This window comes from Xenopus laevis, chromosome 8S (genome assembly GCF_017654675.1).
Source record: "Xenopus laevis strain J_2021 chromosome 8S, Xenopus_laevis_v10.1, whole genome shotgun sequence".
Lineage (NCBI taxonomy): Eukaryota > Metazoa > Chordata > Amphibia > Anura > Pipidae > Xenopus > Xenopus laevis.
Window position 1 is genome coordinate 255220 of NC_054386.1, and position 17263 is coordinate 272482.

At 44.4% G+C, this 17263-nt stretch overlaps 1 protein-coding gene across 1 annotated transcript in view; it reads left to right on the forward strand.

Annotated features, from left to right (window-relative positions):
- The window catches only part of plxna3.L (plexin A3 L homeolog), a 72442-nt gene extending 58549 nt beyond the window's left edge, over positions 1-13893 (forward strand). Inside the window, exons 26-32 of the mRNA XM_018232174.2 lie at positions 1387-1490; positions 2265-2361; positions 8688-8878; positions 8964-9133; positions 9427-9639; positions 10899-11049; positions 11257-13893. Of these exons, the coding sequence (XP_018087663.1) occupies positions 1387-1490; positions 2265-2361; positions 8688-8878; positions 8964-9133; positions 9427-9639; positions 10899-11049; positions 11257-11352 (1022 nt within the window). The 3' untranslated portion in view covers positions 11353-13893. The remainder of the gene's footprint in view (positions 1-1386; positions 1491-2264; positions 2362-8687; positions 8879-8963; positions 9134-9426; positions 9640-10898; positions 11050-11256) is intronic.
- Positions 13894-17263: the final 3370 nt, after the last annotated feature.

The following is a 17263-nucleotide window of genomic DNA, read 5'->3' on the forward strand; positions in this document are numbered from 1 at the left end:
AGATGACGTCAGTGACTCCCATTTGAAAGCTGGAGTGAGTCAGAAGATGGCAAATAATTCAAAAACTATAAAAAAAAAAAAAAAAGAAAAAACAAATGAAGGCCATTTGAAAAGTAGCTTAGAATTAGCCATTCTTGCATGCTTTCTCTGTACAATTCCCCACAAGGCCTGTAAACTTAATTGAAACAACACTTGAGGTCTATTTGCAAAGACAAGACTTGACTAAACCTTTGTCCTTGCCATAGATTATACTGTTTTTATGGGGCCTGGTGCCCTTAGAGAAAACTAGGATGAAATGATATAGACATATCCCTGAGCGAGATGAGGAGATGTGGAATGAAGCTCTCAAGTTGGTACCGGAGCTCCCTGTCTCTATGTGGGATATATATGTACAAATAAAGTTCTTAACCAGGGTATATTTAACCCACTATTGTTTAGCCAAAATCTATGACAATGTCTCTTCATTTATGGCATTGATTAGACATAATGTAGGTTCTCTGTTTCGTGTGTTTTGGACGTGCCCTGTAATACAGAGATTTTGAAGCAAAGCTAATCCTTTTGGCCGGCCTACAGCTCCTGTTCAAGATTGTGCCATTTGCAGTGGTTATACTATGCTGAAATGGCAATAATAATGTTTTGGCAATCCCTTGACCCCCCTTTTTAACAATTCTGGCAAACTAAGGTAAACAATTCCCTCCCAAGTCAGAAACTCGCGGATCTAGCAAGAGGTTGTCTAGCTGACCTAGCAAGAGGTTGTGTTGGAGAAATTTGAGGCCCTATAGGGGTCCTGGCTGGATCTGCAAAGTATTTGACTGTATTTGAGTTCTACCTTGTCTTGATATAATTGGTACGGTTTCCTCATCCTCCTTCCTTTCCTCTCTCTCCCCTTCTCTTCCCTTTCTGCCCTTGTTATTGGAAATTATTTGGAAAATTGAAAAATAAAATTGTATAAAAAAAAAAAGGAGCCATTCTGTGACATACAAAGAGTTAACTTAAAGCTGAACCAATCCTGTAAGGCAGCAACAGGCGGTAGATGCTTTCATACAGTAACCTCACTCTCCAGCCCCCCCCCCCCATCACAGTTGGTGGGTCCACGTATGCTAGTTATGCCACTGATAACAGAGCTGGGAGGGACAGCGTCTGGGATGGTGTAAGGTGTTTGGAGATGATGATACTTGTAATAATGAACCCTAAAGGGGATAGTACAGTACAGGGGGCAGTGGTCATATAGGGATTAACATTAAAATAACTTAACCCTAATGCAAAAGTTACACTGGGCCCTGTAGCTGTACCCTTAATTCTGTACTGCTGTGCCACACTCTCCCCACACCCTCCGTTTGGCCCTGGGGGTTAGTGACCTAACATGGCTCCTTCTCTTCCATACAGAGTGGCGACAGGGACGGATTACAAGGATCGTGCTGCAGGATGAGGACGTCACTACAAAGATTGAATATGATTGGAAACGGCTGAACACACTGGCGCACTATCAGGTGATGCAGCAACAGAGCTTGGCCTCAGAATGGCTTCTGTCTCTTTTAGAAGTTATTTTTTCCAATCTACAAAAGTTAAAAATAACCTCTACTCAACTATGGACAGATGAGAGGAATTCTGTGTAACTTTATGTATGATACTTGAGAGCCCAGGCAGCACAGATAGGGAGTCCTAAGTTGGCCTTAGTGAGCAGTTAGTTCTGTAGTATATCATATTAAGCAAAACTTTTGCTGAAATTTGAATTATTATGGGAGCACTGAATTCTTAATGGATTGAGGATTTGGGCAAACTTTTTTTTGTGTGTGTGTGTGCGCAAGATTCTGATTTTATCACATTACTGTAGACCAGAAGTTGCCAATTGTCCCATACAATATGATAATTTGCATAAGCAACGTAGGAATTGGCTGGATTCATGCTGGATTTAGTCCCCATGTCCTACAATTGTGGGTTTGGTGCTAGTCATTTGTGTGATTTAATTCATCCCCCTTTTCAGTTGGGTATGTGGGGAAATGCAAAATGCTGATTTGCCTGAGGCACCAATGCCAAAGCAAGGTGTGATGGTGCTGCAGTGGAAGCCTCCCTTTCTCTGTGCTTTTATTTTACATGGGGTACATAACATATTTACAAGCTCAGTAAATTCAGGTTTCCTATAGTCCTTTAATGACTAATCCTCTTTCAGTAAAGCTGTTTTTGTCTCCATTTTATTTTACTTTATTTGCACTGAAACAGAATGATATTGCTGGTTTCACTGACATGTCTGCTTCCACCTATAGGTGACTGATGGATCCACGATGGCCCTTATCCCCAAACAGGTGTCGGCCTACAACATCACCAATTCTTTCACATTTACCCGCTCTCTGAGTCGATATGGTGAGTTTGTAGTTCCATGTCCCCTTGTTCGATGCCTGTATTGGGCACTGGTTTAGTCAGCAGCCCACAGAAGGCAACAAAGGTGCTGCTTTGTTAAAAGGGTTTGTTGGCTTTTCACAAGATCACATTTCTAATTTCACCCAAATATTTTTTCTCTTGCCTAGATTGGGGGACACAGGCACCATGGGGATGAAGATCCTGTTGCTTGGAGAAAGGACACTAAAAGGTTAAAGTGGCTCCTCCTCCTCCTGCTCTGGGCTTCATCCCCGCCTACCTCCTCAATCCCCAGTTTTCTTTTAGTGTCCTCAGAAGGAGGATGGACACTTCGTGGCTGGGAGCAATGGTACAGATTTATTCAGTATCATGCCACTACTGGGGGTCAGTGTTTCTCTTCCAGAACCCCTCCAGCCAAGGACTTCTGATCTGAAGATGCTCTATAGCCTTCCCGCTCTACGGAGGCTGCAGGCTGGGGAGCTCCCCCCCCACACTACCCTGGGCACTGGTTCCCGCTCTCCGGAGGCTGCACCAGTAGCCACGACGGAGGGTATGTCTTTTATTGAGCATTCCTGGCTGGCACGAGGAGGTAAGTTAATTCCCTCCTCCCTCCCCCCATTACATGCTGCCTGTCAGCTCTGCAGAAAGAGATTTAGTTTCACTTTCACTGCTATTCTCTCACACAGATTTTCCTAGGCATTTAGTTTCACTTTCACTGCTATTCTCTGACAAAGATTTCCCTAGGCCAGGGATGTCCAAAAGGTAGATGGAATCTACCAGTAGACCTTTAGCTGGTCATCAGTAGATATAAAGACACTGTCAACACACAGTTTGTCTAAATCACCCTCCTGTTTCATGCTTTTTATTTGATATTTATTGATATTTATGTTAAGGTTACAATATACATTTTCTCATGAATCAATATTAAGTCATATTTTCCATGGAACAGAATTCTAACAATGCTTTTATATATGTAGATCATAATGGGACAACAGCACTAAAAGTAGTCCCCGCATTGGTAACTCAGTGCCATTCCCAGCGATCTTTCGCGCCACCATCTGGCGCTGCGTCTATTTCATTGTGCACGAGTCGCTGCACACACGCCTCACGGGCGCCATCTTACTAAAGTACTATACCAAAGCCCGGGAAACCTCTCTGGCGGCCATTTTGGATCCGCATCTCTCTCTCCAGTACTGAGCGTTTCCAGCCTCGCTGTCTCTCACAGAGAAGAACAAGGCACCATTCCTTCCTACCTTGGTGAATAGGTAGTTACACTTCCCTTACTCTTTCTCTAGGGGATTAACACTTCCCTCTCTCTATGGGACCTACTGTGGGGTTTTTCACTACTTCCCTCTGTCTCCACAGATCGCACTCTAAGGGAGAAGTGGTTCACTCCTCTGGACTCCCCTAATATTCCCCAATATCTTACTTACTGGGTTGCACTACATAGTATAGCCATGACGGGCAGGGCAGATGACCAGTCCCTTCCCAAGCAGGCAACTGCATGTACCAACAATGCAATTTAGTATTTGGCATGGGCTACTTGCAGACCTAAATTTGCTAGTGTTTTGGCTGAGCCAATATGTGAAGCCTGTAAGACTGCAGCAGTCACTGCACAATTACAATCCCACACAGCCCTACCAGCCAGCTCTGCGACAGCTACGGCTAATCAAACGAGCTTGGATTCTGAATTGGTGTGCGCTCTATCTCTAGCGGGTCTACAAAACCTAGCCAGAATTCCAGAGACTCTAGATAATGTCCTACAGCATCTATCTACAGAGCCTCACAGACTGGTCACTCAGCAGTCGGCCACAAAGCGACCTCCCCTTTCCCCACCTGTTTTGCCTGATGAACAGGTAGAGGCATTGGGAAGAGGGACAGATCCTATCCGCAGATGAATAGGATCAGGATACCCCTAGATCACAATGAGAGGTCGAGAGCCTGATTCAGGCACACCCCACCTTTAGCAGAGCGAACCAATAACATTTTCAAGAGGCAAAAGAAGTCTTCTTGTGTCTTTCCAGCCTATGAACAGCTGGGTGACATTGTTAAAGCACAATGGAAAACGCCAGACCATAGAGTCCAATTTTCCATCGCTTTACTCAAACTTATCCTTTTACTTTACAGACCTTGGTCTTCACCCCCAGCAGTGGACCCACCGGTCTCTAAATTGTCAAAGACCACCACCATTCCAGTAGTCGATGCGGCTTCCTTTAACGATCCTATCGACAAACGTCTTGAGGGTTTCTGCAAGTCGATTTTTACAGCAGCAGGCAGAACTCTACGACCTATTATTGCCACCCCATGGGTATCCAGGTCAATGGAAGTTTGGGTGGAACAGGTGGCCCAACTCATGGCTCAGAAGACCCCTCCACAGACCTCTTTCTAGCTCCGATAGCGGACACAAATACATAAATTTGCGTAGCAGTCCTGGACGCGGCTAAGCTCGTCACAAGGGCTTCGGCATAATCCATTGCAGCCAGACGTTTCCTTTGGCTAAAAAAAAAAAAAAAACTGGTCAACAGATCTTACCTTGAAGTGGTCTCTGCTTGGTCTCCCATTCTCGGGAAAAAAAAAAAAAAAAAAAGACTTTTTGGTGCTGAACAGAGAAGGAAAATTCTCAAGCTACAGAGCCAGAGGTCCCAACATGAAAAGCAACAAGCTCCGACCCGCCCCAGATTCCAGTCAAGGCAGAGCACTTCTTGGTCAGGAAGCAGAGCAGCACCTAAGCCCGCACGGGACAAACAGCCTCCGCATGAGGAGGTGCCCACCCCTGAAAGCTAAACCCTTTGGCGGACGCTTAAGTCACTTTCGGGAGGTGTGACGGCATAGAGTACTGGAACCCTGGGTCCTACAGATCATTTCTATCTCATAGAATTCGCTCAGCTACCTCCGAGGTGATTTTCCATCTCAAGGCTCCCTACCACAGAACCCAGGCACTCAGCTTTCCATGGGGTTCCACACGCCCTGACTACCTCCGCGGTAGTAATGGCGGTCCCTCAAGGGTAAAAGGGGCTTCGGTTTCTACTTAAACCTGTTTATAGTACCCAAAAAGGATGGATCTTTTCACCTGGTGCTAGACCTAAAGGCACTAAACGACCATGTAAAGAAGCACCACTTCAAGATGGAATCCATCCAGTCAGTCCTAATGTCCCTGGACATAGAGGATTTCAGGGCGGTGATCGACATCCAAGATGCATACCTGCATGTCCCCATACATCCCAACCACCACTGGGTCCTTCACTTTTCAGTGGCAGGAGAACATTGGCAATCCCTGGCACTCCCCTTCAGACTATCCTCCGCGCAAAGGCTATTCACAAAGGTCATGGCTGCGGCTCTAGAGGACCTGCGACTGCAGGGAGTGAGTGTCATACCATACCTGGACGACCAACTGGTAAAGGCCCTTTCCATGGCACTGGCCACAACTCATCTCCAGACACTAATGCTGTTACCGTGGCAGATAAACTTCCAAAAATCTCGATTCATACCTTCCCAGAGTACAGAATATTTAGGGCTTGATCTAAATTCTTCATTGGGAAGAGCCTTCCTTCCCCAATCCAAGATCACCTCCATGCAGGGGCTCCTGCCATCTCTGCAGAAAATGGATCAGGTACCTTTAAGGTTGCCATGAGAGTGCTAGGGACTATAGTGTCATCCTGCGATTCCATATGCGCAGCTCCACACCAGAGCCATGCAGAGCCTTACTCCAACACCAGAGGAGGAACTGAGCGAACCTAAACTGCAGGATTCCCCTATCAGATCTAGTTTGAACCTCTATCAGTTGGTGGCTTTGACCAACAACACTTCCGTCAGGAAAACCCTTCCCCAATCACCAGTGGACAGTCATCACAACAGTTGCCAGTCTACAAGGTTGGGGAGAAGTATTGGGAGACCTAACAGTACAGGGACGTTGGTCACAGAAAGAACTACTCCCCATCAACATCCTGGAATTAAGAGCAATCTACCTGTCATTGCTCCAATTGTCAGGCAGACTTCAAGATCTACCTGTAAGAATACAGTCAGGCAATGTGACAGCGTTGGCTTACATCAACCACCAAGGAGGCACCAGGAGTCAAGCTGCCCTCGCAGAGGCACAGCAAATTCTTCTGTGGGTGTAAAACACAGTACCAGCTATCTCCGCAGTATCCCTGGAGTGGACAACTGGATAGCAGATTTTCTCAGCCGAGAGACCTTAGATCAGGGAGAGTGGAGCCTACACCCAGAGGTTTTTTCAACTGATTCTGGAAAGGCGGGGCACTCCGGAAGTAGACTTAATGGCATCCAGGTACAACAACAAGCTTACGAGGTTCTTCACAAGAAGCAATGACCCTCTGGCCCTAGCATGGACACACTGGTGGTTCCGTGGCAGTTTCACCTAGCATATGTCTTCCCACCACTGGCACTTCTGCCAAGGGTAATCAAGAAGGGTAGAAACAGTTGTAGTGGCACCCTACTGGCCACACCACACTTGGTTCGAAGAGCTCATAAGTTCATCAGTGGACGCACCATTCCACCTTCCAGACAGAATGGATCTGTTATCTCAGGGACTGATCCTTCACCTGAGTTCACCATGGCTGGATTTAACGGCATGACACTTGCAGCCATAATCCTAGCCCGATCAGGAGTTCCAAAAAAGGCCATACCGACCTTACTAAGGGCCAGAAAGCCCGTCTTCGCACGCATCTACCACAGGGTATGGAGGACATTCATATCCTGGTGTAAATCTAAAGCCAAAGACCCACAGTCCTGGGATGAAAGTAGCCTATTGTTATTCCTTCAGGAGGGTTTAGAAATAAGGGCTGGCACTCAGCTTACTGAATGTTCAGGTATCAGCCTTATCTATCCTTTTTCAGCAGCAGCAGCTTGCAATGCTGCCCAACATCAAGACCTTCCTACAGGGAGCATTGAGGATGATACCTCCATACCGTCATACAATCCCTCCCTGGGATCTCAATAGGGTACCTTCTGTATTGCAGGAGCAACCGTTCGAGCCATCGGCTCAATTCTATTAACTCTGCTGACTCTTCAGGTAGTTTTCTATTAGCCATCACTTTGGCTAGACTAGTTTCAAAACTAGCAGCTCTATCTTGTTGTCCACCATTTTTGATTTTTTACAAGGACAAGGCGGTGTTGAGACCTACCTTGGATTCTTCCTAAGGAGTTCCATCTTAACCAGGACCTGCTGGTTCCTTCATTTTGTCCTGAACAAAAAACAAATTTGGAACAGTTACATATGTAGATGTGGTTCGTTCTCTCAGAACATACACCAGGGCTACCAAGAGTAGAAGGAAGCTAGACAACCTCTTTGTCTTACCAGAAGGACCACGGAAAAGCCTTAAGGCATCTAAGGCCACCAATGCAAGATGGATTAGGTCAACAATCTTGAAGGCCTATGAGGTACGAGGTAAGGCCACACCCTTCCGGGTTCAGCTCATTCTACTTCTTCACTCAGCACTTCTTGGGTGGTTCCTCTCCAGGCTTCAGCAGAACAGGTCTGTAGAGCTGCATTGTGGTCATCCACACACACCTTTTCCAAATTCTACAAGCTGCATACATTCGCCTCAGCCGAAGCGAGCTTCGGCAGGAAAGTGTTGCAGGTGGTTATTCCCTGAACACTAGGGGTAAAAAGTCCCGCCCTCATGGGTAGCTTTGGGACGTCCCCATGGTGCCTGTGTCCCCCAATCTAGGCAAGAGAAAAATAGATTTTTGTACTTACCGTTAAATCCTTTTCTCTTGTCCTACATTGGGGGACACAGGCCTTCCCTCCCTGTATTAGTTCATGTTAATATTGATCAGGTAATATCTTATATAATTTTTGTTGTTCAAATACCAACAATTTCAAACAGCAGGTGGTTCATACCGTGCTTAGCTTGCATTGGGGAGGAGCTCCTTCTCTTCACATGGGCAATTGGTAGGGCTCGTCATCTCTTCTTCGGTCAGAAAACTGAGGATTGAGGAGGTAGGCGGGGATGAAGCCCAGAGCAGGAGGAGGAGGAGCCACTTTAACCTTTTAGTGTCCTTTCTCCAAGCAACAGGATCTTCATCCCCATGGTGCCTGTGTCCCCCAATGTAGGACAAGAGAAAAGGATTTAACGGTAAGTACAAAAATCTATTTTTTTAACCTAAAAGATTTCACTGCAGAATTTTCTATGAACGGATACTTGGAGGTTCAGCATTCTTGCTTTCTACCTGCTGTCACTCCAATTTTCTACCTCTGTAGGTCACTTACAACTCACAGAAATCTTGTCCTGTTGCATGTACATTTGCCATCAGCAAAATGCCTCTTACCCAGTGATCTTTTTCCCTTAACCCCCCCCCCCCCAAATTGCCAGAGAGTCTTCTGCGCACATCCAGCAGTCCTGACAGCTTGCGCTCTCGTGCACCCATGATCACCCCTGACCAGGAGACTGGAACCAAACTTTGGCACTTAGTAAAGAATCATGACCACTCTGATAATAAGGAAGGTGACCGTGGCAGCAAAATGGTATCTGAGATTTATCTGACTCGCTTACTAGCGACCAAGGTGAGTTGTGCTGTGGGATACATGACATGACCTGTGTTGTATGGTGAATGGACAGATATAACTGACCACATGCCTTCTTCCACAGGGGACGCTGCAGAAGTTTGTGGATGACCTTTTTGAGACTGTGTTTAGCACAGCACATAGAGGCAGCGCCCTTCCCCTAGCTATTAAGTACATGTTTGACTTTTTAGATGAACAGGCAGAAAGAAGACAGATTACAGACCCTGATGTGCGGCACACATGGAAGAGCAATTGGTAAGGATGCGGCACAGCAATAATGAACAATTTCAAAAAATAAATAAATAATAAACAATTTCATTGGTAGTGGGGCTTGTGCTGTCTCTACTTGGAAAGCAGAACAGAGTTACACTGCTTGGTAAGGAACGTTGGTGTGACAACAAAAGGGGAGAGTCTGCTATTGTTTAAAGTAAAGGAATGGGGACTGATGCAGTGTTATGCTTTGAAGTTAAAGCATTGGTGTTTTGAATGCGCTATAAACTAAAGCCTTTCTCTCCTGTCTAACTGTGTACCCTATATGCTCCACTCAGCCTCCCACTGCGTTTCTGGGTGAATGTGATCAAGAACCCACAGTTTGTGTTTGACATCCACAAGAACAGTATCACAGATGCCTGTCTTTCTGTTGTGGCCCAAACCTTTATGGACTCTTGTTCTACATCAGAGCATCGCCTGGGCAAGGATTCCCCAAGTAACAAACTGCTCTATGCCAAGGATATCCCCAACTACAAAACCTGGGTGGAGAGGTTAGTAAAGGTGGCAGGTGTTTGTTTCTAAGCTGAATCTACATATTTGGGTCTGTAATTTAGGAGAGGAAGGTGCTTTCGTCTCCCTTTTTTATTAGCCAGTTAAGGTGGCCATTGACAAGCCAGCCTATATGGTATATATCAGTTGATAAACTGTCCCAAGTAAAATATATATATAACCAACAAATGACCTAGGTGCTACCCACATGTAATAATGTTTACAAGATTGAGTAAAAATGAGTAGCTGGTCTCCTTTTCACTCCCTGACTTGACTTGAAGATATTATAACAGATGATCCCCACTGCAGTATTATGTATCTGAAGTTGCGCCAAGCTTGTCATACACATGGTTGCTGATGGCTGGACAGTAAGGTGGAATGTGGCCAAATTGCTCAATCAGATCTGGCCATGGATGGCCAGCTGTTAACCACATCTTTATCTGGAGCCTCTGATGGGCAAGTTTTTACTAAACATGGTAGAGGAATTTACTGAGATGTGCACTTCTAAAGCACAAGATTCTTTAGAACTCCGCTTGAAAAGATGGAATAATGCCCATTGTCCTCAGGATTCCTGATCAGTGTAATTGCCCTGCTTTAAATGCTTTCCTTATTGCAGCGTCCAGCAGCAGTTACCAAAGCCTTCCTTCCACTCACACCCCAAATGTTCTGTTGTCCATACTAGAGTTGGAGAGCCGTCTGTCTGTATCTGGGCACAACCTCAAAACTCCCCCTCTGTCCCTTATCTTTGAATTCTTTTTGTCCATGTTTAAAGGGATTCACTTATCCAATAGTATGAAGCTGAGCTGGCTTGGATAGGCCCACGTGAGACTGACAGTTGCTGTATCCAGAGCTGGCCTGGCAAGATTAACCCTTTACGTTTCAACCAAATTTACATTTCATTTGCCAGATCATTTTTGGTCATGTTGTGCTCTGGGTATTCCAAGGGGGATGTTTTCAGTCTCCACTTTACAACAAGGCTGGATTTTTGTTTATACATTATTGAGAGCAATGAATGAAATCTAGTTTCACCAGTTACAAAATAAATTCAACCCCTTATTTAAGTTAAAAAATTTCCTTTTGCAGTAGTGCACTATTTTTCCAAAAGTTACAAAAATGCAGAATTTTATACGGAGTAGTAATATGAAAGTTACCATCCCTTTAATGGCACTCAGCACATATTTGTCTCTTGTGGGACTGATTGAACTGCCCACATAATCAGTATTCAAGAGTCATTAATCCATACACGTACTTTGTTTGGCAGATATTACAGAGACATCAGTAAGATGTCAGCAATTAGCGACCAGGACATGGATGCCTACTTGGTAGAGCAATCACGACTGCACGCCAATGAATTCAACTCTCTGAGTGCACTTAGTGAACTCTACTTCTATGTGAATAAGTACCAGGAAGAAGTAAGTACATAGAATGGGGGGTGTTACTGGGGCTTGTGCTACAGGTTAGAGTGAGTGTGAACAGTGATTATGGGGAAAGTGCAACAGTATGTGAGTGATGCAGAGAATGGAAGGTATGAGAGAGGCATGGCAGGTAACACAATTGTGCATATGTTTGAACACATTAATTAGTGGTGTCTCTTCTTGGCTTGGTCTCCCCTCCTACAGATTCTCACAGCTCTAGACCGTGATTCGTACTGCCGCAAGCACAAACTGCGTCAGAGGCTGGAGCAAGTAATCAATATGGTATCCAGTAACAGCTGAGCGTTCAGCCCTTGTCCCCTGGAAGCTCCCAAAGACAAGCCTTTGGATAAGCCAGTTAGTGAGAAGTGTTGGCTGGGAGCCCCATGGGAGAGGGGTTCATAAGAGACGGGCAATGTGCAAAGCTAGGGCACTGCCACAGAGACTTCATGGAGCCACCAATGGGAGCCTGTGTCACCAGAGCTGACATCTCGGATCTCTTTGGTTTGCAGCAGAAACATCACCAGCCATGGCCCCGTGTGCCCATGGGCATACAGCTTCCCTGCCCACCCCACATCCTTTTATCTGTGTGTAAAAAGGTGCCCACAGTGCCTTGTGCTATGTTTGTAAGGGCAGCTTGGCAGTAGGGCACATCCCTGGCACTTTTGCCATGCTAGTGTTTGGTGTCCTTGTATTTGGTTCCAAGTGTCCCCAAGAGGAACCCCAAGTGCACAGAGAGGGGCATCTCAAACTCCCAATCTCTCTGTAGAAGACATGAAGCCATATGGGGGAGCCCCATCCCTTCTCCCCACAAATAATCTCACTGCACTCTGGTACCCCAATGTTCTGCTGCTCTATTATTGTGCTTGTTGGTCTTTGCCCATCACAGAAGGAGCTTTAACTTGATTAGGGGGCCCTTTTGTTCTGGGTTATGTTCATTGCCATGCAATACCAGTGCTGATCTTTGCAAGGGGAGGTTGGGGGGCTATCCCAGTACCACATGATCAGTCATTACATGTTGGTATTCACCATCATATAGAGACAATACTGCAAGCTTCACTGGCAATCAAAGGGTTAAACCCCAATTCCAGGTTCTGGTATCTAGATCTTGGCTTTTTGTATGTGTGTGTTATTTATTTAACTTATTTTTTATTAAGCCCTTGGCTGCAAGCAGTGTGTAATAATCAGTAACGTGTGTGTGATATAAACCTCCAGTTGGTAACGCCACTTGAATCTCTGCCCCTGATCACTGCACCTCTGGCATTGCTCTTGCACAACACTCATTATCTTCCTCTACATGCTCCCCTAAAGTTCCCTGACTTTCCACAATTACCTTCTTTCTACTGGCTACCCACTAGCCCCATCCCTTTGTTTCTCCTCCCAGTCGCTTCCCATGATCCTCTTCCCTGTACTCAATAGGACCTGTCAGCCCTTTCCTGTACTGTCTACCTATCATTTATTTCACTGTACTCCCTACTATACATAAGCCCCTTTCCTGTACTCCTTGATCATTATCCTCCTATACTGTTCCCCTGTACTCTCCTTCATCCCATCATCTTACTGTTCCCCTGTACTTGCTGGCTTCCCATCAGCTCCATACCTGTCTCTCTTGTATATACTATGCATCATTCTCTCTTCCCTGTCTCCCTGTACTATCATCCCTGTGTGCCATTTTCACCTGTCAGGGTTGTCACCAGGAAGGTAAAGGGGTGTGTCATCACATCCAAAAGATGTGTAGTGGGATTTTTAGGACCCTAAGCTGGTTAATGGGCTGGGTTTCTGCATAATGGGTGTGGCAGGTGTTTTTCTAGGGCCCCATTCTACTTGTTGTCAGTGCCCTCAACCCATGGGGCACAAATGACCAATAGGGTAATAATTGGGGCACCTTGGGGGAGAGTCACTGGTAATTTAGTAGTGTGGGTGCCCATGAGTCTTGATGGTGGCCCTGCCTCCAGTCCCTTTCCATTATCAAGTAAGGTCTTCTCAAACTAGTTGTAAACGGAGGAGACGGATGTTGTAGCTGTTGAGTACAGTGTTGGTGTGAAACTTGGGTAGTTGTGCAATCACTATATACTCCGTCAGTCTCTTAGTGACACCCCAGAGTACAGTATTGCCCCCTAACTGTGTGAGCCTCGAGGGGCACAAACCAAAGCATACAAGTGAAAGCAATAATCGGGCAGTTCCTGAGTGTGTGTTGCTGTATATGCAGGTTCCCCCCATACAGAGATGTTTCCGGGATCAGGTGTCCCATCTCCAAGCCAGAGAGTTTGGTGGTAACTTGCCTGTCCATGTTCCGTATTGCCAAACCTGAAACATTCCATAGAAGCATTTAGTCTCAGCAGCAGCCGACACACTGATTTCTGTATTGATACCTCTCAGTGGGAACAGCTTTGGCCTTTCCTTGGGGCAGTGTATAAATATGGAGAAATATATATATATATATTTGTGATATTTGTGCATTTCTTTTTCTGTATATTTGTGCCATTTTATCTCATATTCTTCATCGGTTCTCTCTCTTATTGAGGTTTCTATACGTTCTAGCAGTAAGACAGGTTGATGTGTGCGGCAGCTAGGTAATTCTCTGTTCCACTGCAATGTCCTGCAGGCCAGCACCCAGACGCTTGAAATCTCCACCATCAATGAAGGAATTTAGGTGCCTTAGCAACATATTCCACCCCACCATAGGATCTGCCATTTCCCTGCAGATATGGGGGAGCCAATGAAATGGGCAGGGTGTACAGTATTTAGCAGCACTTTATGTCCACGGTGGCTGAGGATCCAATACTGTGAGCATGGCTTTTTTATTTCAGGATGTTTTTTTGCAGAATAAATCATATAAAATCATTTGCTCTGTCACTTTCTTGTTTCTATCAAGCAATCCGTTTGCTCAGTATGCGCCGTACTGCTGCTTCTTCCCTTTGCACCATTGGCTGCATTTGCCAGAAACCCTAAGGCAGTTGTATCATGCAAGTTTCCAGGCACCCAAATATATGCACTTTGTATTCTAGTGCAGTGAGTGTGGATGTGCTTTGAGAGTGCAGTTGTGGTAATGAAGCCCCTCCCTGCCCCTGTAGGTAAGTGTGGGGGTGGCAGAATTGGCTACATCTTTGTGAACAACTGGCAAACAAGCCATCTCTCCAGGCAAGTGAACTCCAGGTTTTTGCACCAGTAACCCCCCCCCCCCCCCCCAAACTGTGAAACATTCTGTTGGAGGAACGTACTGCAGTCACATATTTTTCCATTCTCATTACTTTTCATACAGATCTGCTGATTGTTCTGGTTTTACCGTTCTTCTGGCCCTGTACACTTAGTACAGCGAGGCTCTCCCTTTCCTATGGGAACAACTTTATGATGAACTCCCAGTTTTATGGTCCCATCTTGTCTAGCTGGACAATGTGATTTCTGTTACATATCTGCAAAAAAAAATAACACAGCAGCTATGGTTGATGTAGCTAGAATTCCGATTTAGGCAGAAAGGAATGTGCCAGCCAAGCAACCTGATTTCAGGGATCACCTGCTGGAAGACCAAGTCATTAAGCAGAAATGTTATTGACCAGGCAGTAAGTGCCCTTGACAAGAAGATGTTTCAGCGCCAATCCACAGTCTGAGAACACAAAAGACCTAATGGCATCCCACAGTATGTTGCTAAGGTATTCTACCAGGTCCATCCCATGGAATTTTCAATTGACTTTAATTTTGACTTCTAACGTTTTCCTTGCTTCCAAGAGTAATGACAGGTCTAGCAAATGAGGGGCTATGCTGGAGAAGCGTTGCGTATGGTACTAAACGCAAAATACCTGATGTCTGTGAAGGCTTATCGGAAGGTTAGGAGACGTTGACCCTTGGTGTCTTAAAAGCAGTGCACACTGTAGCAGACGGCACCATCAGGAATATTTGTTTAAAAAGCCTTTATTTTGCTTTTCTTTGGCTTTGTGATCAGGACAGTTACATTTCAAGCCAAACAATGGCCCTTTATCAAGCTAATGTTACACACATGTTCAGACATTTTATACTATATATCATAGCTCCATCTTGTGACAAGATACTGAAAAAACATTATAATACAGATACATTTTCAAACGTTTACATTTAGTTGGTGGAACAATTCCGTCCACTATTTATAAAGAAGGTTCTTTGTCCCAATATCTGTAAAATCAAAACAAATTTATCAGAATATAGAGTGCAAGTCATGTTTTCGATTCAGGCCATGGGGTTCCATTGTTTCTAAGTACCGTATCCACCAGTAATTCCTTATTTCTATCACCTCCTCTACGGAATATCGGAACATTATCTATAACCTGGAATTTCAGCTGTTGAACCCCATGGCCCTTCTCAGTGGAATGATATGCCACCGCCTGCTCCAACTAAATGTGAACGTTTGACAATGTATCTGTATTATTTCAGTATCTTGTCACAAGATGGAGCTATGATATATAGTATAAAATGTCTGAACATGTGTGTAACATTCGCTTGATAAAGGGCCATTGTTTGGCTTGAAACGTAACTGTCCTGATCACAAAGCCAAAGAAAAGCAAAGTAAAGGCTTTTTAAACAAATATTCCTGATGGTGCTGTCTGCTACGGAAAAATCGTTTCAATATTCGATAATCGAAGTACTGTCTCTTTAAAAAAAAAACGGACTTCAATTAAACTTGCCGAAGTGCTATGTCAGCCTATGGGGACCTTTTACCAGTCCCTCGAAGTCTTCACACATTGAAGTAAAATCGTTTAATCGTACGCTAAAATCGTTTGAATCGATCGAACGATTTTACTTTGATCGCTTGACGGCCAAATACAGTGAAAAATCCTTCGACTTCGATATTCAAAGTTGAATTATTTTAATTAGGGTTAATTTGAAATTCCACACTTGATAAATCTGCCCCATAGTGAATCCAGCTAATGGCGATATAGTTAAGTGGTCTGATTTCATGAGTATGAACAATTTAAATCCAGGAGATTACTCTATATATTTTATATCATATCAAAAGTGGTTTAATAGGAGTCCCAGATAAAGTCATTTGCCCTCCAGAAACACTGGTTAGCTGATGCAATTCTTCAATTCATTCAAAATCCTAATCTACTGACAATAGCTCATATTTTTCAAAAACAATGGTCCCCAGGCTGTAATTGAAAACATCCCCTTCAAAAAGTTGTGCCCTTGAAATGGGGGTTTCAACAAGACAACGAGCCCAAACTCGCCAGTAAACCAGCAACATCTTACCAACAAGATCCCTCGGATTTCTTGCTGAATTTGTCATGCTGATCTCCTGGCAAGCCTTGTACTCCTCATATGGACCCCTGCTACTTACCTGCCCTAGTACAAATCCCCTAGCACTGAATAGGCCAAGTTTGCCATTTTTATTTTTAATACTATGTCCTATAACTACCATTACTAGTGCTTTGGGGAGAGTATTACCAAACTTGTGTGCTTTTACTTTAATACAATCTACTATTCAAATATCCTGTCAGTCCTTTCTCTGTACTCTCTCTCTAGTACCATATGTTTATTAAAATAAAATAATATACCCGTGTCAATAATAAAGTAACAGCAGATGACGTTGAAAGAAAAATGCACATGAATTAAACAGCTAGTTCATCCAGAGTAAAAACCTCACCTGCAGCCTCTCCAATTTGCCTCAGAGGGGGAATAAATTCCTGACTCCCAAGAGGGCAATCCAAACCAGTCCCTCGATCAGCTCTGTAACAAACCTATATAATTGTGTTCAGAATAATATGTGCTTAAAAGTGTGAAGCTTATAATAAGGTTTTATTTCCATCCAGGCAAATGCACTGAGAACACTGCACATTCTATTCCAAATCAAAATGAAGAAAAATGGATGAAATATGTATTATTCTATTAGTGAAAGTGAAGAAAAGGGAATTGTGGTGTGGGCCCTTTAACAGAGGTTGCTGAAGCTTGCTTGGCAATGAAAAAGGTAGCTTTATTTCTTTAAAGCAGCAGGAAAAGTATTACACAGCTCAATTTCAGCATGGCATCAGAACAGCAGAGCAGTTTCTCTAGGTCTTTCCTTGAAGAGAGCCAACATCAGACAGAGAGACTCTTGCTGACTGGGAGCGGCCTTTTATACCCAAGGCTCCCAGAATGCTTTGTGGTTCTGTGACATCATACATCTCACATTAAACAAATGTTACATTTTAACAATAATTGCAATTTCCACATATACATTTACATATTAGTCTTCATGGATTACAAC